This window comes from Myodes glareolus, chromosome 5 (assembly GCF_982192425.1).
Source record: "Myodes glareolus chromosome 5, mMyoGla1.1, whole genome shotgun sequence".
Lineage (NCBI taxonomy): Eukaryota > Metazoa > Chordata > Mammalia > Rodentia > Cricetidae > Myodes > Myodes glareolus.
In genome coordinates this window covers 12460072-12485652 of record NC_142030.1, presented here as the reverse complement: position 1 = coordinate 12485652, position 25581 = coordinate 12460072, and the positions used below count along the sequence as shown (strand labels likewise).

At 48.6% G+C, this 25581-nt stretch overlaps 1 protein-coding gene across 4 annotated transcripts in view; it reads left to right on the top strand.

Moving 5' to 3' along the window:
• The first annotated feature begins 399 nt into the window (after positions 1-399).
• Susd4 (sushi domain containing 4) overlaps positions 400-25581 on the top strand; it is a 125844-nt gene continuing 100662 nt past the window's right edge. For 2 of the 4 annotated variants that reach the window (XM_085687601.2, XM_085687599.2), the window contains exons 1-2: positions 538-696; positions 1294-1476. In XM_085687601.2, the coding sequence (XP_085543727.2) occupies positions 1329-1476 (148 nt within the window). In that variant the 5' untranslated portion in view covers positions 538-696; positions 1294-1328. Of the gene's footprint in view, positions 424-537; positions 697-783; positions 903-1293; positions 1477-25581 lie in introns of those variants that run through there. The other 2 variants (XM_087906059.1, XM_085687600.2) reach the window with 2 other exon arrangements.

Here is a 25581-nt window from a genome sequence, read left to right as displayed (position 1 = left end):
CCCTGCGGTCGGTGATGGTCCTGGGTGGGATCCCTCTGCCTACGGCCACCTTCGCCATCTCAGCCTATGGTGGTGCGCACAGGGCACTGGAGGCCATCGGTGAAGGATCGGGGTGCAGATCTGGACGTGTGTGCGCGTGCGTGTGCCTGTGTATGTGCACGCGCACATGTGTGTATTCCCCTTCCCCCCCACCCGCGCGTGCCGCTGCCTGGCGGCTCGTGCCCGACAGGTGCAGGCGCGCCAGCTTCCCATTGGCCGTGGCGTCTTCCTCCGCCCTCGCCCTCCCCTTACCCCCACTACTGGCGCTGGCTGGGATCCTCCGAGGCGCGTGCAGGCCTGCGCGCCCCAGCCCTCCCCGTGCGCGTCCCCGCCTCATCCCTCCCTCCCCCTCTCCGCGCCGCTGCCGCGCGATCCCGAGCTCAGGTACCGAGCACGCGGGCTCCTCCCCGGGGGCGCGCAGCCCGGCCGCCTTGGCCCTAGTCACCCCCGCCCCGCGGGCGCTCGGGGGGGTGCCCGGGGAGGGAGCGCGCGGCGGGACGGGCGGGGGCGGTGCAGCCCGGCAGCCGCCGAGGCTTCCGTCTCGTTCCCTCGCTCGCTCGCGCAGCGGCGGCAGCAGAGGTCGCGCACAGATGCGGGTTAGACTGGCGGGGGGAGGAGGCGGAGGAGGGAAGGAAGCTGCATGCATGAGACCCACAGGTAAGAGCCGGAGCCCGGAAGGGGCTTGCCTGCCCGGGGAGGCGCGCGCAGGCCGGCCTGGGCGAGTTGGCTCCGGGCTCAGCACCCCTGAAGGAGGAATTTTTAAAATAAAACCACAGCTCAGATCTCATAAGGGACTGGGGCAATAGGACCCTCCCAATCCCTGGAAAAGCAGAGAAGTAGCCGGGGGCAGCAGGGTGCACATTGTGAGATTCCTGAGAGTAAAATGTACAGGCCCCGGGAAAAGTGTTTTCTCAGCCGCTTGACGCTAGAAGGCTTTAGACTTTCCTGTCATGATCACAACCGCTGAATCCTGGGGACCAGCGCAGAGCCAGTGTGCACTAACCCCTGTCCTCTCTCCCCTCCTCCATCCCTCCCGCACGCGCAGTATCCCATGGTGGCGGCTACTCTCTGGACCCTGCATGAGGGGTGGCAGGGAGGATCTTGGCGTGGGAAAGGGGGCGGGAGCTGCGCAGGGGCTACCCGGGATGGAGCCCGCAAAGCCCAGGAGCCGGGTACTCAGGGTGGAGGAGGGAAAGCGTGGCCCCAGAGCCCGGGCAACCCCGGGGTATTGTCGTGTTCCGCTCCTGGTTGCAGACTCTTGCAAGCTGGATGCCCTCTGTGGATGAAAGATGTATCATGGAATGAACCCGAGCAATGGAGATGGATTTCTAGAGCAGCAGCTGCAGCAACAGCAGCCTCAGTCCCCCCAGAGACTCTTGGCCGTGATCCTGTGGTTTCAACTGGCGCTGTGCTTTGGCCCAGCACAGCTCACGGGTGGTAAGTAACCCCGCTGTGATGGGAGAGCCTTGGACGGCCCAGCAGGGAGGGGAGCCTGCGCTGACAGGACAGCACTGCGCCTCCTGCATACATGCAGACTTTAGGGGTGCCCGAGAAACAGAATCCTTGTGTCCCAATCTTCTGCAAAACCCCTGGAGTTCACAGAAAATTCTGTGGAACCTGGTGCAGGTTCGCACACCCACCAGCAGCCTAGTTGGGCTTTTCTGAAGGAAGGACAAAAAGTGTGGTCTATTATTCCCATTTTGGCTAAGAAAGAAAAAGGAGGGATAGAATAAGAAAGAAAGAGAAAGAGAAAAAAGGCGGTATATGTGTGGACCTTTTACCTTTGATCTTTGCCCTCTGCAGTCCAGTCAGGTTTTGACTTCTGGATTTGGGCAACACTAGAATAGCCACCTTTAAGAATGTCAAGGGTCTGAAATCATGGTCAGGCTGGTTGAAGGACGGGTTTATTTGAAAGTTAACTTTCTCTTTCTTGGAGATGGTGTGTTGAGGCACGTCAGCGGCTGCTGGGGGTAGGGAAGGGTTACAGAGCTTCAGGGATGTTTCTGGAAGATCGCTTAGCGGGTTACAGGAGCAACCAAGTCAAGAAGTGAAAGTTAAATGAGATAAATTGATAGCCCCAGTCTCTGTAGGCGGCTCCTCTATAATGCACTTGATTCAAAGGGAGAGGGCTGTGTTTTGGTTGTGGTAGAGGAAGACAGATGGAGTTCCTGTCTGAATTCCCCTGCTCCAGCATCTCCCTTTCCCCCTTGTGCACCACCGTCCATCACTCCTGTCTGTTCCAAAGATTCCTTGAGAGCTTGCTGCTGTGGGCACGTGAAGGACAGGTTTGCGTTCTCGTAACCGAAATCCTGTGGATGCCTCGGTAGACTGTCGTTAGATGAGAAACGAGTTTTGCTGGGCAGAAATGAGCCACTTGCTTGTGGGAAAACGTTGCTGTTTCGCAGACTTGGGAGGTGAAGATGAGGCGAAGAAATGAGTGGAGAGGTAGCAGCACTGAGGGAGAAGAGTGACCACACTGGCCTTAACCCAGAGCAGTCCACAGTCCAGGCATTCCCGCGGGCAGCTCTCAGATGCCTGGGGTGTGAAGGAGTGCATCGTGGTGTGCAACGAGTCTGGGCTAGGGAGAAAACTCTTGCTTTGGCTTTGGATGGAATGGGCGGGCGCATGGTTGTCTTAACTTTGTTTCTCTCAAGGAGTCACTTCTTGTGCCATTATTTAGTTTTCACTAGACAGGCCTCTGAGGCAGGCGTCCTCCCCACAGAGGGCAAGGTCAAGTGTGAGCCCAGACCACGTCTTTGTGGCCCGCCAGGGCTTTCCCCTCTCTGGATACTTCTAGCCCTACCTCATAGGAAGATGGGAATCAGGAGGCAGACTGCCATTGAGCAGGCCCAGGGCCTTTCCTCTTTCTGGCCTTTCAGTTCTAGCTCCCGTTCTTCCAGCCAGGTCCTCATGATTTTCCATCGTCCTGGCTCGTGTCTCCCATGCAGGTGACAGATGAGCTAATCAGAGCCCATCTACCTGTGTCTCCGCTGTTGGGTGAGGCCTGAGCATGGGGTGGACTTAAAGGCTGTGCACTTGGCCTCATCCATTGCTGTTTCCAGGGCTTTCCCAGCTCGGTTTAGCAACACCGTTTGGACCCCCCAGCTACCTATGTAGTTTGTACAGTGGTGTCTTTCGCTCTCCCTTCCCAGAGCCTTGGAAACGGTGGGAGTAAGGGTTCTCCGTCACCCTTCAATGTCCGAGCCCTTTCTTTGTAGGGATCGTCTGTTGCAGAATGGCTGCAACTCTTATTTATTTATTTATTTATTTATTTATTTATTTATTTATTTAGTGACGCTGGTTTGTGGAGGAATACTTACCCTTTTAGGACTCCTGCATGAATCCACAGTGTAGCAGAGAAGAACGGCGAGGGACATCCTAAACATTGATGACACAGGTTTACTTTCTCAGAAAATAAATCTATGGAGTATCCAGGTTGACAATGAAGGCAAATTTGCCATTACTCCGAACCTCTGTTCTTAAAACATCCGTGCGTATGCAAATCTATCCTGTTGAAAGATAGATCCCGATTCCACCGGCTTTGGGTGGTCCCCGAGAGTCTGTGTTTCCATGTTCTTTCATTTATTATTGTTGTTTGTGTGCACACGTATCCGCCACATTGGTGCCTGTTTCCTAGGAGGCCACAAGAGAGCGTTGGATTTCCTGGAGCTTGACCTACGGGCAGTCATGAGGGGCACAGCGTGGATGCTGGGATCTGAACTTGGGTCCTCTAGGAGAGAGGCCGGCGCTCTTAACTTTGGAACCATCTCTTCAGCCCCAAGGGTCTATATTCAATATGTTCCCAGCTCCCAGGGCAAGTCTTTGCTTCCGGTCCAAAGATCACAGTTTGATTAGCAATGCTTTAGACTAAGGTGTTCCTTAAAGTCAGTTGCTTCTAACTCCAGACTTCCTGACCTCCTTCTCAATTACCGGATGCAAATGACCTTCTAAGGAGCAGAAGGCTCACCGAGTATCTCATTTGTAGGTGAAACACAGCTGAAATCAGCCTCACAGAGCACTTTCCCTTTCTTAACCCACAAAAGGTGCATATTTAATAGGCACTCTTCTGAAATGTGGATTTTCATTTTTGATTGCTTTCAGAGAAAAAGGAACACCACAATAGCTAGATATAATAGTCTGAGCTGGGGCGGGGGGAGAAAGCATGTGCCCAATATAAGTTTTACAGAAAAAGGCCTGAACTAGAAAGGGAGAAATTGAGAAAATGACCAGACAAAAGAGGAGAGAGAAAAGAACTCCATCAAAACCGAAAGGCTTTGTCCTGGGAAGCCTGAGATCCAATTCAACTCTTTGAGCCCTAGGAGAGCTTTTTATAAGCCTGGCTTAGCTTGTGGTGACTTTGGGTGGCTCTCTTGGAGCTGTCTTTTGTCAGCTGGGTAGAAGGGTCCTCATTTGGAGCCTCTGAAAATGATTATCCTGAGTGGACTCCTGCCAGGCTTATGGCGGCGGAGGGGGGTGGGTGGATACAGGACCCTGCTGTGCCCAGTAATCCTACTGGACTGTGGTTTTGGTTGCCTTTCTTCTTTTGCCTTAGTCTACTTTCCCAGAGTGTCGTGGGTTTGGAGGGATGACGTAAGTGGTCCATCCAGAGGTACTGGAAGAGGACCTAGGCTTTGCTTTACAAATTACTCCTCCAAGATCAATTCCTTCTATTATTGGGATCTCACGGTGGGTGCTGCGCTTGCTAGCTTTGAGGATTTTGGTGTGAGGTGTTCTCAACTTTCTTATGTATATGATAAAGAGGATTTTACAAATCTTAGGGAATTGTTATCAGGGATGGAAATGCCACAGACATTCCGTAATTGTAGAAGGTCATGGAGAAGTAACGACGTAGCTAAGACAGTGCTATAGTTTGGGGCATCTTTGATCTATTTATTCACAAAGCATGAAGTACTTGGACCCCACCTCAAACCAAAGCCTGTTGCTCACGTTGTTCTTTTAAACGAATAGAACCTTTCTTTATTCTCCCAGTGAACACTTTTGTCATCATCATGTGCTTCTCCATTCAGTAAATTCTTCACTCTCCTGGGCTCCCACTGCTCTAAGAGGCAGCACTTTGTCATATCATTGTAAGCCCACTGAGGGCAGCAATCTCGACTGATACATTTTTGTGTTTTAGACACCAGAGCAGCATCTGATTCATGGCCAAATGCTCAGTCAGTGTTGGTTGAAAGCAAGAAAATTAGAAACCTCACTTCCTGTGTCTCCATCGAGAAAACAATCACTGTGGGTGAACGAGTTATGAAAAGTTGAGGCCATGTCCAGTCGGGGGTGGTCTGGGGAAGGCTGGAGAAGAGTCAGGAAGGACTTCAGAGACAGGGAGACACTTAGGATGGGAAGGGGTGGCAGAGATATTGTGTACAGAGATGTGGAGATGGTCACATGATTGGACTCACCAGAGAGCAGAGACTAGTCTGACGAATGCAGATGCTGTGACCACAGTGAACCATGTAGAAGGACAGATAACTTGGAGTCTTTTCTAAGGGTCTTGGGAACATCCTGAGTGTCTCGCATCAGGATCCAGGGAATAGTGTTTGGAGCAGGAGTGTAATGTCAGGCAGGCGATACTTCCCACTTCCCTGCTTCCAAGTCTGCACCCCCGAATTACCGTTCTGTCTGAATTTAGCCCTGTAAGGGTGAGGTCTCATCTGGGTCATGAGGCGTATCTGTGTGCCAGCGGATAGGAACAAATGCTTCCTGCGTGATCAACTAGTTTGTAGACGTGGTTATCTTGGAGTTTTATTGAGAAAAAATTTATGTGTGGTTGAGTAGAAGCTTTTCCTGCAATGCTGTCTCTAAAATCCATGGTTTCAAACTGAACCTAGTCAACAAAGTCCCAACTCCCAAACCTCAGGCACATATTTCCTCAACAAAGCCTGTGGTAATTTAAGCAGCATGGAAACTCAGCTTATTGACAGGTGAAATCCGAAAGCTTTGAGGGTACGGAAGGATTTCCTGGAGCAAGTAGCAAATCTCACATCTCACAAGCCAGAAGAGAAGAGGCAAGTCAAAGAGACCCAGTGTGTCTTTAGTTCCCTAGCGTAGTGGTGGGGTAGATGAAGATCTTGACCCAGGAGATTCTGATTAGAGATGAGGAAAAGTGGCTGTGCTGTTCTGTTCTTGGTGTCTGAAATATATCTCCAGTGTTTCCGAAGGGCCTTCAGATGGTGACAAGGGCTCTGCATTCTTTCCAGGATGAGCAGAGTTCAAGTTCAGCTTCTGCCCTTTCGTGGCTGTGTGGATTTCAGTTGCCAGTTATCATCGGGGCCTGACAATATTAAGATCTCTATTAATGTAGTCAGCCCTTGTCTGCAGTTTTGTTTCTGTGATTTCAATGTCCGGTTATCATCACGGCCTGGAACTATTAAGTGGAAAAGTCGAGAATAAGCAATAAAAACGGGAGTGCCATTTTGAGAAGCACGAGGAAGTCTTTCACCAACCTGCCCAGTTCCTTCTGCATGGAATATAAATTAATCCCCTTGTCGAGTATATAATACAGTAGGATATTTAAAAGAATTTCCAGAAGATGTGTATTATAGCATATTGTTATAAATGTTCTGTTTTAGTGTTTGATACCATTAATTCCTTACTATGCCTAACATAAGTTTAACTTTATTATAGGTATATAGGTCTAGGATAAAATGAAGTATAGTATGTGGGGATTGCTACCATCTGTGATTTCCAATGGGGATCTTGGAATGTACATTCACGATAAGGGGGACTTTTAGGGATTGGTGGGTTCCAGGCTCTTAGCTTCCTTCCACATCTCTCTGTTACGTTTTTGGCTCGATTGCATGCCCTGGAAATTCACATATAAAGGGGTTCAGTTTTTGCTCCCAGGGAAATATACAAATAGAACTTGTCCAAAGCTTAAATGCAAATGACTCGCACAAAAATTTCCTAATATAGATTCTTTTTTAGTTCATTTTAAAATCTAGTGTTATTGATTGATACTGATGAGAAAAGTGATTTTTCAGATTGTTTCTTTTTATCCTTTTCTGATTTTGGAAGCTCATCCAGTGTTTGATAATTGAAATAACCACATAGGGTAATGGTATGTCTAAATAGGTCATCTGGATCATTGCTTCTGAAAACTGAAGGAAAGAAAAGACCAAATGAGAAAGCGTTGCAGCTTATTTACAAACACAGTCTCCTTTTGCGAAGACACTCAGCAGCACCCAGAGCAGATACAAAAGATGCATTGTCTCGTGCATCTGATGAATCACTTACCTACCAATTGCTCCATTTTCACAGGAGCTCACTGTTCAGCCATCACTAACCATGGAAGATTGAGAAAAGATATGATTAAATGTTAAATTGGCTGAAATCTGAACGATTGATAAACATTTCCAAATCGTTAGTAATTCTAGTTGCAGACACCTAGAACATGCTTTGTGTGCGCCAACGCTCATTCCCATACATATGTAACCTCATTCAACTCCTCATGGGAAATTGCACGGTGTACACCATTGTTTGTTCTTATTTAATAGGCGAGGAACCCAAGGGATGAGCAGACTAGGCCACTTGTCATTTTTGTTATGGTTTTCCTTTTAGTATGCCAGGACATGACAATTCCCATCTCTAATACATCCAGCCCACCCCTATTTTTATGATAATTGACCCAAAAGTGTCCATTTAAACTGAAATTATCAAGTAGTTTGAAAGTTGGCCTTCCTCGCCATGGTATAAGGGAACTCTAGTATCGTGACCAGAAAGGGCCATAAAACATACTGGTGAACCACAAGAAAATTCCATAATCTGGGATGAAGTAGAGGCCAGGGTGCCTGAACCTTGGACTCTGAGTAAATGATAGTAAGGGACCAGAAACCCAAGAACCTGTCGCCCCAGGTCAGAATGGGACGTTCCCTGACTCTACCTGTACTGAGCAAAGAGATGCCAGGTCGCAGGAACCAGTGACATGCGCGCTCACCAGCCCCTTCTAGGGGTCGCTGGGATCAGTGACATGCATGCTCATCCCTTCTAGAGGTTGCGACAGCTTTCCTTGCAGCTTCCATGCGCTTTGGACAAGTGTTAATGATCACACAGCTAGCATGTGCTTAGAGTGTTAAAAGCAATGCAAACGGGTTCCGTATGTGTCACTACCTGTAATTGCTGAGTGCACCAAGGGGAGGGTGTTTTTTTTTCTATCTCTCCTATCTTTTAAATCTTACTTTAAGAGATCTCAGTGAGGTTGCTCTACTGGAGTCTCCTAATGGTCAGAGAAAGCTGGATTAGAAAGCAAGACGCAGAGGCACACACCTGTGATCCAAACACTGAGGAGAGAGACAGTGGCAGCTAGGACTTTTGAGCCCAAGGGAACATTTCTCCCTTGAAATGTTACATTGGAGGAAGAGTAAGATGTGTTGGTTCATAAGATCTGAAAGTCACTTGTGCTTGCTCTCCTGCCCAAGAAGACATGTTGGATAGATGAACTTGAGGCTGAATTTTGGGAGGAATTTGGCTCTGTTTTCCCTCATCTTTACGAAAAAACGTGTCTGAACTGCTCTAAGAGGAGTTACCCACCCAAAAAGGAAAAACAAAGAGAAATAATTAAGTGAGTCGCTCACAAACTGGAATTGAAAGTGCATTTTGAAATAGCTTCTTAATTGGGAGTATTGTAATTGCTTTATTAATCTTAAACAAGGTAAATTGGGAACATCAGAGAAGTCAAATGAAAACAAATTCTTGACATTATTTAGAAGCGTCATTAAGCCTGCTGTGAATGAGCCTCCACTTCCTCCACTGTGGAGATGCCAGACGCTTGCACCACCTCCACAGACTAGGCCCTCCCGTGACCCTGTCTGTGTGTTTGAAGGTGTCTCGAGTCTCCAGGAGTGGACTTGGGTACAAAGAAGAGGGAGGAGTTGCCGAGCCGAGTAAGCTGGACCAGTGGTCACTTCATCGTTGTCCTAGTAAACAGAGGTTTCCGAAGATGAAAGATGAAGCTCTTTGGAAAAGAAAGCCGTGAAGCCGTCCTTGACCTTCTCTCGCTTCTGTCTGAAACGGTGCCTTTTGTCGCCTAGAATCACCACTGCGACAGAAGAGCTGGACAAGGAAGGCCACTCACACACCATATTCTTATTTTTTCTGACAGTAACAAAATACAGAACAACTTCACTTCTTTGGTCTGGTTGCCGTTATAAAAGAGATATGTGGTTGTGTTGAGCGAGCCAGTAAGGGGAAGAGATTCTTTTAAGAAAGGCATAAAATATGTTCTCAGAGTGGATTTAACGTTGTGTGTTCCCACAGCCTTGGTGCTGATCTAGTTAGTTGCCAAATTGAAGTTTTCCGTAAGGAATGTGGAAGGAGTTTCTGGCCTTTAAGCTACCACAAAACAGATAACAGGATCTACTGGTTTTATGGAAATCTGATAGGCTTAATCTTGTGAAAGATTTTCAGTCATCCTTCTCGAGGTTTCTGTTAACTCACATGGATTCTTAATAGCTTAAGCTAACCCAAAGATACATTCCAAGAGTTGGGGGCCGGGGAGATGGCTCAGTTGGTGAAGTGCTTGCTGGACAGACACAAGGATATGCATTCAGATTCCCAGCACTCTCATGAGAAGCCAGGCTGGGCTGCAGGCAGTCCCAGTGCTGTGGAGGTGGAGACATGAGATCCCTGGAGCTTGCTGGCTGGTGTAGCTATTGGTGATCTCTGGGTTCAGTAAAGGACCCTGTCTTAAAAAATAAGTTGTGTGTGGTGGGGTGGAGAGCTGGCGTAGCGGTGGAGAGTGCTTATTGCTCTTAAAGAGGACCTGAGTTCAGTTCCTAGCATCTCACAGCTTATGCCTGTAACTCTTGTGCCAGGGAACCTGATGCAAATGCGGTACACATGCATATCTGCAAGCAAAACACTACACATACATATCTGTAAGCAAAACACTACACATACACATAAAAAAATAAATGAGTCTAAAAAAATAAGGTATGGGACTGGAGAGATGGCTCAGTGGTTAAGAGCACTGACTGCTATCCCAGGAGACCTGACACTTTTACACAGACATATGTGCAGGCAAAACACCAGTGCACACAAAACATTAATTGTTGAAAAAATTAAGGTAGAGGAATACAGAGGAAGATGCCTGACTAACCCCTAGTCAACATGCCCACACTTACAGGCTTGTGCATGCCCCATGAACACGTACATATGTATACAGCGCATCCACACACACACACGAAAAAAAGCCTTTTTGGGATGGTAGGAGGCTCCTGCAAATTTAGGTTATAGTATAACAGCATACACTTAGTAGTACAATAGAATTTAAATAGAGAAAGTAAATTGCATTGAATTATTTTTAAATAGGGAAGCCATCTTTAAGAAACTTTTAGTTTATCTGGTTAAGAAGAACTCAGTTTTGAGTTACTTTGTGGCCTTCTAAAAAGTCTTGCCCAGGTTCCACCCACATCCCCATTTGCTTTGGGTTAGAAGTAGAGGGCGTATTTTTGTTTTGTTTTGTTTTTCTGTTTTCCCTTTCTCATCCTGTTTACACCGTTGTCTTGTAGATGGAAGGCGCTTACTTACTTTTACTGTTGACTTGGTGGGTTCACTATGGATCACTGGGGAGACGCAGTGTCTGTAGAAGGTAACCAGTTTTCATTGCTGCTGTTTCCACTGGGCAGAGGGGATGGTAACCTACTTGCTTCCTTAGTTTCGTTGTCTGTGAGAGGGAGTGACTTCCCTAGGTGCTGCAAACATCAACTGCGTGCGTGTGTGCGTGCGTGTGTGTGTGTGTGTGTAGTGTCATAACTCCCTGAGGGGCCAGCATTGTTGAGAACAAACTGACGATGAACGTGCGCTCCATTTGCTGCACCGGGAGGGAGCCCGCCAAGAGTCTTCTTTGCCAGGAAGGGATATGGAAAAACAAACACATACAGCTGTGTCCAACAGCACGGGTCAGGGTAGATGGGGGGTGTAGCTGTTCACTGTGTAGCCCCCAAGTCTTGGTCTCAGTGCTTCCATGGAAATAACTACCATGATGTGGTACAGGGCTTCCTAGTGGAAATTTGTCAACGAGATTCAGGGTTGCGGTGGGGCTTGGGGTGAAGGCTCGTGAAACACAAAGGCTCTGGAGCCGAGTCTTGATCAATAAAATAATTTCCAGGCAAAGACGGTATTGGGAGATGATGTTATTTTGAGTAGAGAGAACAGTGTGAACAAAGATCTAGGAGGAGAAATAATAAGTACTGAAAGCAAGGGATAGCTCAGGGTAGCCTTGGTAAAGTGCCCATGCAGGGGATAGGTTGGATCCACTTGCCCGGCTAACCACGACACTCAGGGATTTGGATGGGAACTTACAAAAAGCTAGGCCCTCGGGGCATGGCATGATCTGTTTCATTTTGTTTTAGAAATGGATTTTTTTTAGCAGCGTCGAAGATAGAGCTGTCGAGAAACCTTTGCTCATTAAATATTTATCATGCATGTCTCCAAGACTAGGTGGCAGATACAGGTGGAGACAAAGCCCTGCCTTCTGCAGATGTATATTCTCCAGAGGGCAGCTAGGAAAGGACTATGACTCAGGAGGGACATGCTGAGGACTTTAACTCCAGAGAACTAGCAGAGAAAAAGCTGCAGAGACAGCGTCAACCGTGGCAGATAACAGGGTGTGAGGTTGGCAGAAGGGGGAGACCCCTTGGCAGAGCCTGGCAGCACTCCATTGGAGGGGCCACTGATGAGGGATGGCGGCAAGGAGGGCGTGCCCTGCCACCATCACTCAGGTACGCAGAAAGGGACACCTCCAGAGCTGCCCACTGACACACACGAGACCCTGCTGATCCCTTACTCTCTCAACGTCATCCTCCCGGTCATGAGGAGGCTCCATTGCCCTCGGCATGTGCATTTGGTCACCATCTGGCCATCCGACAGTTGAAAACTCAGTTCAGTGCTCAGGAGAGACATTAGGGCTAGAGATGATGTGTGTCATCTACTTCAAGAGGACCGTGGGAGGGGCCAGGCTTTCCCAGGAAGGGAGTGTGGGACAAGAGGCTGGGGATGTAATGTTGGGAGGAGAAGCCAGCTTGGAGGCTGAGGAGTTGTGCAGCTCATCAATATTGATACCAATAAGAATTTAAAAGCAAAACCAAATACACTTGATTCAGGTTATTGAATACTCCCTTCTGCCCGGGAGCTTTTATGTTTTTTTATGTTGTTGTTGGGATACTTTTGTGCTATTATTAGGATAATGCTTTAGTGATCCAAATTCTGGGTGCCTGTGCCAACCAGGCAGAAAGCTGAACCAGGAGGGAGAAAGGCCATGGCTGGGAGTCAGATACATTTTGTAAATACAATGTCCTCTGTAGGTTTCATGTTGTCTTAGTCAGGGTTACTATTGCTGTGATGAAACCCATGTCCAAAAGCAACTTGGAGAGGAAAGGGTTTATTTCACTCACAGTTCCATATAACAGTTCGTCATTAAAAACAGTGAAGGCAGGAACTCGTAGGCAGGAGCTGATGCAGAGGCCATGGAGGGGTGCTGCTTACTGGCTTGCTCCCCATGACTTGCTCAGCCTGCTTTCTTACAGAACCCAGAGCCACCAGCACAGGGATAGCATCACCCACAATGGCTGGGCCCTCCCCCATCAGTTACTAATTAAGAAAATGTCCCACAGCTGGAACTTACGGAGTTTTTTTTTCTTTTTTCCAGTTGAGGTTCCCTCCTTCCAGATAACTCTAGCTGGTGTCAAGTTGATATAAAACTAACCAGCAGGCATGTGTTTGAACCCATGGCTCCTAGATTGGGGCTGCTGTTTTATGAGGTTATGGATCCTTTGGGAAGTAGAATCTAGCTGGAGGAAGTGAGTCGCTGGAGGGCGGGGACTGGAGGATTATAGTGAGGCCCGCTTCCTTTCTCATCTATTCTTCTCATTCCCCAGATATGTGAGGAGTAGGCAACCCCAGCCAGATACCCCACCCTGCTGGCCCCTCCCCCACCCCAGAGTTGCCTGCTGCCATGGCTTCCCCACCATGGCAGACTCTACTCCCTAAACTTCGAGTCAAAATAATTCCTTCCTCCTTCATGTCACTTCTTAGGAGGCTTTGATTGCAATTTAGAAGTAACACAGGGGCTGGAGATGTACGTGAAGATGTTTGAGCTCAAATGAAGAGCACTTGGGGCAGTTTCCAGTTTGGTGGGAGTAGAAGGCTCAGAGGGTAAGGGCTCAGCAGGGCCCCCATGTGTCTGTGAGCATCTTTGGATGCTTCCCTTCCCACGTACCTGAGTGTAGTGATGTTGGCAGGGCACCCCATCCTTGCAGTCATCTCTTCCTCCAGGGTACTGAGGCTTTTCTTTGTGCTCTGTGCTGTGTATGACAGCCCCTCCTGTGCATCTCCTTGGTACCCCTGTCCTTGAGTTCTCCAGGGACCCAGCCAGCTGTCTGCTATTCTGCAGAGATGGGTTGTTAAAGAGTGTTACCCCACACCCTGCCAGCATCCTGCTGCCTCTGAAGCAAGTCACATAACCCTCCTATGCTTCTGTTTCTTTCTCTGCAAACCAAGACCACTGGTCAGTTCCTAAGCATCTGGCAGGGTTGTGGGACAGGAAGAAGGTACAGCATCGTGGGATAGGGAGGTGCAAGGTTGGGGACAGAAAGAAAGTGCAGGGTTGGGGGACAGGGAGGTGCAGGGTTGGGGGACAGAAAGAAGGTGCAGGGTTGGGGACAGGACGAAGGTGCAGGGTTGGGGACAGGAAGAAGGTGCAGGGTTGGGGGACAGGAAGAAGGTGCAGAGTTGGGGACAGGAAGAAGGTGCAGGGTTGGGAGACAGGAGAAGGTGCAGGGTTGGGGGACAGGGAGGTGCAGGGTTGGGGGACAGGAGAAGGTGCAGGGTTGGGGACAGAAAGAAGGTACAGGGTTGGGACAGGAAGAAGGTGCAGGGTTGGGGACAGGAAGAAGGTGCAGGGTTGGGGGACAGGAGAAGGTGCAGGGTTGGGGACAGAAGAAGGTGCAGGGTTGGGGACAGGAAGAAGGTGCAGGGTTGAGAGACAGGAGAAGGTGCAGGGTTGGGGGACAGGAGAAGGTGCAGGGTTGGGACAGGAAGAAGGTGCAGGGTTGGGAGACAGGAGAAGGTGCAGGGTTAGGGGACAGGGAGGTGCAGGGTTGGGGACAGGAGATGGTGCAGGGTTGGGGACAGGAGATGGTGCAGGGTTGGGGACAGGAGAAGGTGCAGGGTTGGGGGACAGGAAGAAGGTGCAGAGTTGGGGACAGGAGATGGTGCAGGGTTTGGGACAGGAGAAGGTGCAGGGTTGGGGACAGGAGATGGTGCGTAGGAGAAGCACCAGAAGGCTTTCAATGAACACAAAACAGTGATGACCGTCTGGACTTCTGGGAGGAATACCTTTCCACTGCTGCATCTGCAGCCACTTTTCCCTTTTGTCTGCATAAGTAGGAAAGGCCAGCAGGGATGCTCTGCATAATATAAAAGCCACCTCCCTGTGAATCCTGACGCCAATGGAAGCTCATTTTATGTGGACAGGAGGTGAGGCAGCTGGAGGAGCTGTTTTACCGCAAAATGGGATGTGCCCGCCTGTGCTGGGTCCCCACTGCTGATGTGTTCAGAGAATAGTCACGCCTCGAGATGGGGAAGGTCCTTGTACTGCTGAAAGGAATTTCTCAATAGCTGTTGGCCCAAGCCCAGTCCGCTCTCTTTGTGTGCTGACAGAAGCCCCAGGAAGAAAGAAATTAAACCTGTGAGGCAGGCAAACACGGTATTACAGGTGCTGCAAAGGTTCACGAGGGAGGAACTTACTCTGTGCGTCTCTTGCGCTGCCTCCCTGCTAGCCAGCATGGTCTTTCTCTTGTGGGAGCATGTGGGTACCATAGGGCTCAGCCTCTGCATACTTAGCTGGGATGCTGGGATGAGCTAGGAGCTTGCCTTTGGATCTAACACAAGCGAGTCTGACTGCTTGATAGTGCGACATTATGTTATTGGTAAAGTTCAGACTTTGCCAGAACCAGGTGAATTGCAGTGCAAAGGAAAACTGTAAACATATCTTGTAATGGTAAGTCTGTGATTTTGTGTTGGGCTCCATTCATGGCCCCCCTCAGCTGAGTGCAGTCTGTGGGCCACAGGTTGGACACACCAGAGGGGTGCTATGCTTGTGTTTGTTCAACAGTGTCGCCTCTCGCCTCCAGCTGCTCTCTGTCTCAGCCTTGGGATCCTTGCTTGTAGTTTGACAAGTAGGATGTTGCCATCAGACATCTGTAGGCTGGTGATGGATCATGGGATTCCTTAGTCCCTCAGGAAGTGATGGGAAAGCCTCTGTATTTTGATCTCAAAATACAGGAAGGCTGAGGGCACCTTGCTGTACATTCTCTGCCCCTCAGACCTTGACCATGACAGAACTCCTAGTATGCCCCCATCTGATTGAGAAAGCCTTCTTTCAAATACGACCTGAAACTTAGGCTTTGAATTGATCGTAGAGGGTCTTGTGTGGCTTTATGTGGTAGCGAGCATTTATCTATCCCCTTGAGAGTGGCTTTGCTGGAAATCTGCTGCTGGCTCCTGCTGTCATTTACATGGAAATGAGTACCCAGCGCTCATGCCCTCACCGTGCTCCTGCCGAAGGGAGACCTTGATATGCAGGAGTTCCCGAAACTTCCCTTCTCTGCGGCAGCTGCCTCTGCACCTTGGCTGTAGCCACACTGAAGGGCAGGTTCCTCTGAGCCTGTGGTTGCCGCCGCTGTTAAAATTGGCCTTTTCTCAGGTCCCTCCATGCAGTGTGGGCACCGGGGACTCTAATCAAAGGCTGAGCTGGTTACTGGCTTCTGCCTTCGTCCTGCTCTGTGGTGTGCCATCCTCTCACCTCCTACACGCCTGGGCCTTCTAATGCTTGGCATTTTCTCTGGTGCCCGCTGGGTTGATGTTGCTAAACTGGGTCACGTTCCCGGTGGTACAGCATGAGCTAACTTCTGTGGAAATGCACAAGATTGCACCATGCACATTTCTCTTGTTCCTTGACTTTACATTGAAATGATCATCCCTCATTCCCAGTACTGTTTGTGGGTCAAACTAAATAAGCTTTCTTAAAGTAAGGTGGCCACAGCGGTGGTCCCAACAATGAGGTTAAAGCAAAGTCCTCATCCCCCTCGGGCAGTGTGGTGGTTTGAATGAGAATGGCCTCTGTAGGCTCTTATGTGTGAATACTTTCTTCCTAATTGGTGAACTGTTTGGGAAGGATTAGGAGGTGTGGCTTGTTGGAGAAGGTCTGTCACAGCAGGCGGGACTTTGTGGTTCTTTTTAGAGACTGGCACCATTTTGAGTTAGCCTTCTCTGCCTGCCTCAAGATATGATCTCTTAGCTACTGCTCAAGCACCGTGCCTACTGCCATGTTCCCTGTCATAATGGTCATGAACTCTAACCCTCTGACACTGTAAACCCCAATAAACTCTTTCTTCTATAAGTTGCTGTGGTCATGGTGTCTTATCACAGCCGTAGAAAAGTAACTAAGACAGGCAGCTTGGAACAGTCTATAAGAACTAAGAGCCCTGGGGGCAGAAATTCTCCCACCCTAAGGCGGAATCCCAGCTCAACTGTGCAATTGCTTCATAGGGCAACTGACTTATTTCTGCCTTAGCTTTTTCATCTATAACATGCAATGGGAGCACCCAGCCACAGCACAGTGCTATTAAGGAATAGCACTTGATAAAGAAAGCACCCAGATAAGTACCTGTGACATAGTAGTTGAACTAATGTTTTCATTGTCTTCCTTGTTAAGCTCTTTAGAGGTAGATCTTGTAGTGGGTTTGTCTTCATTTCCCTGGACCATACATTCCCCGTGCATCCTGCCGACCAATGCACACAAACTCTGCTGTCAGGCTCCACAGAAGGATTGCACGTTCCTGGAGGGCAGACACTTGACATGGCTCTGGTTTATCTCTCAGGGTACCACCTTGGCATTCCAATAGCCTGACCAGAGGGTGAAAGGACTCTGGAAAACTTGCCGTTGTATGAATAAAGAAGAAGGAATGAAACAGAAAGAAGAACTTAAAAATATCATTTGTGTGTGTGTGTGTGTGTGTGTGTATGAGTGTATGAGTGTGTGGATGGTGTATGTCAGGGAGCGCGCGTGCCACGGCACACATGTGGAAGTAGAAGATACGCATTTGTGAAGTTGGTTCTTATTTTCCATTTTATGTGGATTTGGGGATTGAACTCAGGTCACCGTCTTGTACAGCAAGAACCTTTATCTGCAGAACCACCCTAGTGACCCCTTTATTATTTATAAAGTCTCTCTCTTCCCAGTTTCACTTCCAGTATCTAAGCCAGGCAGCAGCAACAGCTACTGGGACGGGGAGAAAGGATGATAAGAGGGTTCATGCTTGGCTGGCCTGGAGTCTTGCTACTCTCTTTGGAGTGACAGCCCTATGGGCCATTGAGTTCTTGTTTACATCGATGAGGGGACAGGCCTGGGTTGTGTCCACAAAGATGGGGAAGTGAGAGGTTCTTTCCAGTTTTCAATCTTTATCTATTCCTCCATTTCCTCAATAAGAATTTGCTGAGCGTTTACTATATGTAAGGACTACAGTGGGTACTGAGACCAGAAATATGAACAAGATAAACATTGGCCCTCCAGGGGCTCACTTCTATGTGGGAATCTAAGTCAGTGCAGGTGGCGGTGTCAAGCTACTACAGTCTGGTTAGCTTAAACAACAGACATCTGTTGTCTTGCCAGTTTGGAGATTGGAAGTCCGTGTTTCAGGTGTTGTCAGGTTGGATGCTAGTGCGGGTTCCCTTCCCGGCTTCTAGACAACTACCTCTCACCATGTCTTCTCCCTGGTGTGTGTGCAGGGCAGTGTGGGAGGGCAGGAGAGAAGCCGCACTCGGTGCCTCGTCTAACAAGAACCCAGTTCTTTCAGGTTCGGGCCCTACTTTTCTGGTTTCATTTTACCTTAATTGTTTTTTAAGGGTTCTGTCTCCAGATCTGGCCAGAAGTGAGGGCTGAGACACTCACTCTGAATCCAGATGATGTGTTTCACTTCCGAGCAGACTCCCAAGGTAGGAAGATATTAAGTCTGATAGAAAGTTGTTATGGGGGCTCAGAGCTCTCATCCCAACAGCAGGGAATCTGGGATAGTTTCTGGGAGGCAGATAGTGCTGACTTTGTTCTGACAGAGGTGCAGGGGTTACGTGGAGGAAAATCCGTGTGTGTGTTTGTCTGTGGAGTGGTATGTGGAAGGCACATGACATTCATTGACCTGTTCATGCGTATCCCTGAATCATCCATCAACATTTCCTGATAGCAGCTCTGCATGCAGACACTGCCTGTGGGGTCCAGAGGAGGTGTGGAGGCTCAGATTGGCAGTTTCCTAAATTATAGGTCCAGAGCGTTTGCTGTAACCCAATCAACCTACTGCTAGACACTCCCGTTATTTGATTACAGCTGCTGGCCACTGAAAGTCGATTGAAAGTGGCTCCCCAGGCCATGAGGGGGGCCCACCCCTGGTTTAGGTCAGGTAAATATTGAATTATTATGAGGACTTAGCCCGAGGAGAAACGATGGGTTAATAGCTAGAGTAATAGGAGACCACCTTCGATTGGATTTTTAAGTCGTTTTGGATTTATCTTCTGTGGGGCATTTTCTTGTCTCTGGTCAAAACACTCCCTTTGTTTTTTCTTCTGCTGCTTCCCCTTTTCCTCTTCCTCCTCCTCTTTCTCTCCCTCCCATACCCCTGTGATACCTACAACTTAAGAGGAAGGGGGACATCCGAATGATTTTTGTGACAGGTGGCATTGTGGTGTGCTGTAAGGTACCTGGGTAAGACTCACGGCCTTTTGTCAGCCAAGGGTCTCATGAAGACTGTAAGAGGGGACGGTGGCTGAGTCCGGTGTGGTCTCTCTTCTGCCGGCCACTCTCAGGTAATGCATCCCATACACTCACAGGCTCGCCACAGACCCGTCTCTGCAGGTTCTAAACTAGCCCCAAGGCCACTCATGACCAGGTGTGCACATTGGGGTGTCTTCTTCTCTGAAGAGGGTCGACTTGTAGCTTCCAACAGACCCTCCTGTGGGTTCATTAATGGAAAGGAAGCTTTCAAAATCTATAGCTTAGAATAAACCGTTTGGAGTGAAATTGTGGCCAAGCCGTAGAGAGAGCGTGCAGAGAAGGGAACGGTTTTTAAGGCGCTGGGAAGCGTTTTCTCCCTGTGATTGTCTTTCTCTGAAGGTTTTGTGCTTAACTGCCTTTAAGACACATAGGGTTTGGGGTGTCCTGGGAGAAGAGGGTCGAACCAGAAGGCAAAGGGTGTTGGCTGAGAAACTCATCAGAGAGAGCTGCTCTTTCAGCCTCATCATGACCCACCCTGGCAGTGGTAACGACTGCAGTTCAGAAACCTCCTCTGCCATTAAGCAATGTCTGTGTAAACGTTACTGGAGTAGGTAGGTCTAGAACAGGCGGGGCCGGCTACAAACCCTCATGGAGTCTGCTGTGTGCACGGCACTGGTGGAGGCAGGGTGGGGGAGTCGAAGATGGATTATGGGCAGGCTCCAGAATCCCGAATTGATAGAAAACAATGGGTAGAAAATATCCATCTTTGCATTTTTTTTCCTTGAAAATGTGGACAGTATGAGAAATATTCCAATAAACAGGCAAAAGCGACACTTTTGTCTCCACTATCTCTGTAATTCAGCATGCTGTGATGACATATTGAAGCATTACAGGTTTATAACTATGGTTATGCTGCCGTTTCCAATGCTATAAACTGATGGTTTCATTGAATATGAAGAAAGCTGGATTTGCTTTTTTTTTTCCTCCCTGGGTAATGAATATTAGGCACCTAACAAGTGTCTCTACCATGTGGATCTGTGGTCTTCCTGAGCCAGGGTTTTTGGGTTTGAAGTATTAAAGCATTGTGCCCCCATAGTCCTGTAATGCTGGTGAGGAAATGAGCCTTGAGAACAGGGTGACGTCATAGCTGCTGAGTGAGTGGCAGAGCTGCCACTGGGCCCCTCATGCCCTGGCTCAAGTGGGGGCTCTTCAGTGCATCGTTCCTTTTCCTTCAGACAACTGAGGAACAACACAGGAGCTTCCTACCAGGACCCAGAACATGAGCTCTGTCATGCGGACAAGCTTGTCTACAGGGTCCCATGCCTTGGTAATGCATTCCACATGTGTGGGAACTGCTAAGAACTGCTTTCAGTTTCCCACAAATACGCAGGCCCCTCTCTGGCTTTGGAAGGTGTCTTCTATTTTGAGGGGACACATGGGCTTCGTTCTTTGCTGAGTAATGTCAGTACACCTTTGCCCTTCAAGGCTGGTTGGTGTGGCAGGACCTTTCTGGCAGTGCCAAGAGCACCACTGATGGCTGGTGGCTCTGTCTCCAGCCACACACTGGGTGAGGTTAGTGATTCTGAGCCAGGATTGACGACCACTGTGCCTAGAAAGCACTTTGAATATGTGAGGAGAAAGAAGTGATGATTAGCAGGGATGTCAGGAACTGGGGGCAAAGAAAGCCCAAACCCACCTCCCCAGTTGGTTAGCCCTCGGAGGGTTTACAGCAAGCGAGGGGAAGCTGTTTGCTGAGTGGATCATGAGGGATTTTAGGGCTCTTCGGTACCCATGGAGACAGCCATCTTTCTAGTTGGCCGACTTTCTTCCTGGCTAGTTATTTTCTGAAGTGTGTGTGTGTGGAGGTGGGGGGTTGAGTTCATGATGTCCAGAGGCCACTGACTGGACAAACTGACTGGCTGTGCATAAGTCCGGTTTTGAAAACCTGATTCGAAGCCATTCTTAGTGGATTCCAGAGGCCTTTAAAGACAAAATAGCTTACATATTGTGATTTAAGGAATTTCCACCTGTTGGCTCCAGACCTTAGTGGAGTTCATGTACTCTGGGGCACAGGGGCCCAACAGGAGGGCTGTGATGGGTAGCACAGCCCCCATTGTATGGTTTCACTGAGCCAGGCTCAGGGACACTCAGGGGCAGATATAATGAAGAAGGCTTTGTGCTTGGTCCTTCACACTCACGAGCAGAAGATTTTTCCAGCGCTCTCTTGTGAGACATCAAAGTCAACCCAGAAGCAAAATGAGACTGCAGAAGTTAATGATTTACACGAGAGTGCTAACCCACCCCTGAAGATGCATTTTATTTATTTATTTATTTATTTTGAAGATGCATTTTTAAAAAGTGGGCAAATGAATCTTGTCTTGCTTAAGACCTTACAGTGAAAAGGTGGGAGTCTGGAAACTTTATAATCGATACTCTACTTCCATGAGTTCCACACCTGTGGATTCAGTCAGTCGGAGATTGAGAATATTTGGGGAACAGTGTATCTCAACTGAGCATACATATATTTTTTTTGGCCACTATCTCCTAAACCACACAGTGTGACAGCTATTTTCATAGCGTTTGAGCTGCCTTAGGCATGTCTAGCAATTTAAAGTCTATAGCGATGATTTAAAGTTACAGGAGAATATATGTAGGCAGAGTGCAAATGCTATGGCAGTTTTCATAAGTAACTTGAACATCCACACATTTTGCTGTCTAGGTGGGGAATGGTCCCAGAACACATCTCCCATGGAGTCTGGCATGGATACCAGCCTATGTTAGCAGAAATAACCACCTCTGTCCAGTACAGGCTGTCTTCATATGTGTTAAAAATGCTTCTGCCAGACAAGACATCACAGAAATATGGAATACAGGTTCACACTGGAATAACTGAGAATTTACTGTGTGAAGTTAGTATGTCCGATCCCGTGTCTCTCAGATAGGCCAGCTGGGGTCGGGATATTTAGCCAGGACGCAATCCTTCTGAATGTGGACTCAAGATACTGAATGCATTGTCCAAGTGTTGTGCAGCTCAGGAGCGGGAGAGGTGGGCTCCAACTTGCTCGAAGAGGGAAAGGTTTGTGACAGAGGTGACATCGAGGTTAGGTCAGGAGATATTTGTAGAGTTTAACAGCCAGAGATATCAACTGACAACTTTAGAGCAAACACTAGGAGCAGAAAACTACTGGGCCAGACATGGGTCGTGTTCCCCGGCAGGGAAGGACTCACTCTGACCTTGCTGTGAGTCTTCAAAGGGTCTGCATGTGATAGGCTTAGTTGCTAGCCTGTGAGGTGGAAGTCTGTTGGGAGTGGAGCCTAGTGGGAGGAAGTTAGGTTGCTGATGTGCCCTCAGTGAGGAAGACCCATGCTCTCTCCTCTCTTGTTTTCTGACTTCCATGAGGTGAGCTCCTTTGCTTTTCTACATACTCCCCAGCTTGATGTGTGGACTCACCACAGGCCCCAAGCAAGAGAGCCAGCTGAGCATGGCCCAAACTTCTGAAGCTGTGAGCCGAGGTCAACCTTCCTTTGTCTTTACGTTGATGGCTTCAGTTGTTTTGTTACAGTAATGGGAGAGAAACTGTCTTGAGCCGCGAGTCTGTTAAGGGACATGCTGAAAACGTAATATTAGCACATGATGGGAATGCTGGCAGCTGTTGAATTAATTGCCCCGTTCCAGGTGCTTTATGTATCAGCTCCTTTAGAATCACCAGAATGTGAGAATCAGCTTTCATGCCCATTGCCAGACGGGGAAACGGGGGTGTCTTTTCTCAGAATCCACAGGTGCGGGTGCTTGGGACCCTAAAGTGTGCGGATGCTCACTCTTTGCCTCACCACCTCCAGGGGCCCCCAGCCATGGAAGCCCCAGTGTCAGCCCGGGCGGCTCTGCTTTTCCTCCATAGACCTTATTTTCCTCAGTGCATTTTCAACCCAGCCCCAAGGTAGTTAAGCCCCAATCCCAAGAAAAAGGAAACCATAGATAGGATTTCTCTTTTAAACTATTTAATTTATTTTGTTACTATTGTATGCCTGTAAGTGTTTTGTCTGCCTGTATGTCTGTGCAGTGTCCACTGAAGCCAGAGGAGGGAGTTGGATGTCCCAGCTCCTAGAACCAGAGTTAACAGATGGTTGTGAGCTGCCGTGTGGGTGCTGAGATTTGAACCCAGGTCCTCTGAAAGAGCATTCAGTGCTCTTAACCTCTGACCCATCTCTCCAGCCCCATAAATAGGAATTCTTATTCCCCAGTCTCTACAAACTGCTTCCCTCTTACAAACTCCTCTAAAGCTGGTCAGTGAATTGCTGAGGCTTCGGAACAAGGGGCGCCTTGGAGCCCATGCTGTGGGACTGTGGTTCTCAATAAGGGTGGGTTTATGCCTCCGAGAGACATTCTGAGTCAGGAGTAGCGTGAGGGAGGTGAAGTGGGAGCAAGCGCATGTTGGTATTTGGAGAGTGGAAACCAGAGATGCTCCTAACCAAGTAGCTTCACTGACAAAGAATTAGCCAACCCAGAATGTCCAGAGGGGAAGATGAGCGGTCCTGCCTGGGCGGCCAGCCTGGTTGCTGCCATGGGAGGGCAGACTGGAGACAGCTCTGCTGGAGGCGGTCTTGCAGGGGAGAAGGGGAAGGTCTTTCAAGGGAAGCCCTGAGGGCGCTGAGGTAAATATATATTAAGAAGAATTATAAGAAGAGGATAGAGGTGAAGGCCAGTTCAGCAGCCACAGCCCGAGGGAGGTGTCTTGTAACGGATGGTCAGAAGTGGGGTCATTAACTGTAATTAAATGAGGCCGGGTAGCTTATGTTAGATGGTGAGTTGGTTCTAAAGCATTTTGTTTTGATTTGGAGGTTGAAGTTCCCTCCAGAACTTTCCAATGAAGGATGGAAAGAGTGAAGTTGGGTCATATGTGAGGGTTTTAGTAGTCATCTCAAGGGAAGCTCGCATGGATACCCACAAGGTAGTGTGGGAGAGTTGGGGTCCTGGGTTCGAGTCCCAGCTTCTTCTCCAAGTCAGCATGTGAACTTAGTGTGTCCTTAACTTCTCTGCCCTGACCTCATTACAGGAAACCAAGGGATGTTTGGAGCTTGGTGAAGGGCCAGTCTGTAGGACAAGAGAGCCATGGAGGAATGGCCCCTGGTAGCGCTTTGCAGAGGAGGGGCTGCGTGGATGAGTGGAACAGCCCATGTTAGAGCTCCTTGGCGACCTTGGGGACAGCAATTTCATTGTTCCATGAGTGCTGCTTCAGTATGAGTTTTCTGCTTGGCATTACCACAGCATCCAATTATATTTTTTTACAGAGTTGTGTCTGTGTAGATCTAATAACCAATTATCCGCATTAACTTTATGTTTTCCTTAGGTCAGAGGAATACCTTGTAGAGGAGAGGGAGAAGGAATGAGTGAGAAAGGGGTGGGGGAAGACAGCCAACAGGAGCTTAACCGTTCATCCCACATAATCCATTTTGCTTTGAACTTCCAAACCCCTAGCACTGGATGTTAGAAAGAGTACTAGACGTTCTGAACTTGGAAATTGTCCAGACTGATTCAAGGAAGTAGTTTTCTGGCCTCTGTTCATGCAGCCTCCTGAATGGTAGAACGACCACGTTAGCCTTAGGGAAAGCACACCCGCCAGCCTTTGATGTTCTGAAATGGCCCATCTTGGTTAAAGTTAGTCCATGGGTTCTGGAAAAGGGGGAACACGGGTGGGAATCTTCATGGGGTTGGAGTTCAACTTTCAGAGAGGTGAGCTGAACCTGCCCAGACCATGCTAAACTTTGTCCTTGGCAGCCTTTCAAGGACAGCCCTCCTCGGAGAAGAACAGTGTGTGGGTGACTGAGTGTGTGCAGACCTGTTCCCTTAGAGACAATTAAGCAGGCTGGTTTGATTTTCGTGAAAGGAGGTCCCCAGAAAACCGCATCACCCGCCCGTCATCCTCACCTTGCTGAACAGTGGGATGTGTGAACACTCTCCACATTTGCCGTCCATTGCCTGAGAACCTCCCTTGAGATAAGGGGTCACATCCCCAGCCTTCCGTGGCAGTTTTCTCCTACCTCCCAAGGTCTTGGTCATCTCACACGGTCTTTATGCCCCATTCCTAAGATACACCTGTCTCTTTGAAGTCACGCAAGAACGATCCTTGCTGTTGAGGTTTTAGCCAGTTCATGGTCTTCCTCCGTTTTACTGGGCTGCCAAGCTGCCCGTGTATATTCTTTGAGAAGATGGTTCTGATGTTGAGCAACTGTGAGAAAAACCGTGACTCACTTCACATCCTGGTTGCCTTGAGGAGTCTAGGTCGTCCATTTGATTTTCTGAAGGTGGGGTTGTGGGTCTTGGAGGTGGTTGGGTGGGTTTGTGTGGAGTGGGCTGTGTGTCCTTTCTCATGGTGAGACTCAAACCTTGGGAGGGGAGAAGGGTCGGTGAGAGCACTTGGAAGGAAACCCACTGAGGTTCCTACGACAACTGCGCTTGGATTTGACAGTGAGAGAGTAAATTTAACTGCACACCCTCCACCCCAGAGTCCATGTGTGTATTTATTGTTGGGATGTTTTAGAACATATTTGATAAAAAAATTAAGAAAACAAATCCCACCCAATTCTGCTAAAATGTGATTAATAGCTTTTGTTTCTTATTGTCTCCCCAAAGTTGTACATCCATATTATGCTGGAACCCGTCTTTGCTACTTAGCAATATCCCATGTTTTTGTCGCCGTGGAAGAACGTGCCTATTATAACACCACTCACACTTAGAGACAATATTTGTGCTTACAGTGGTCTAATTT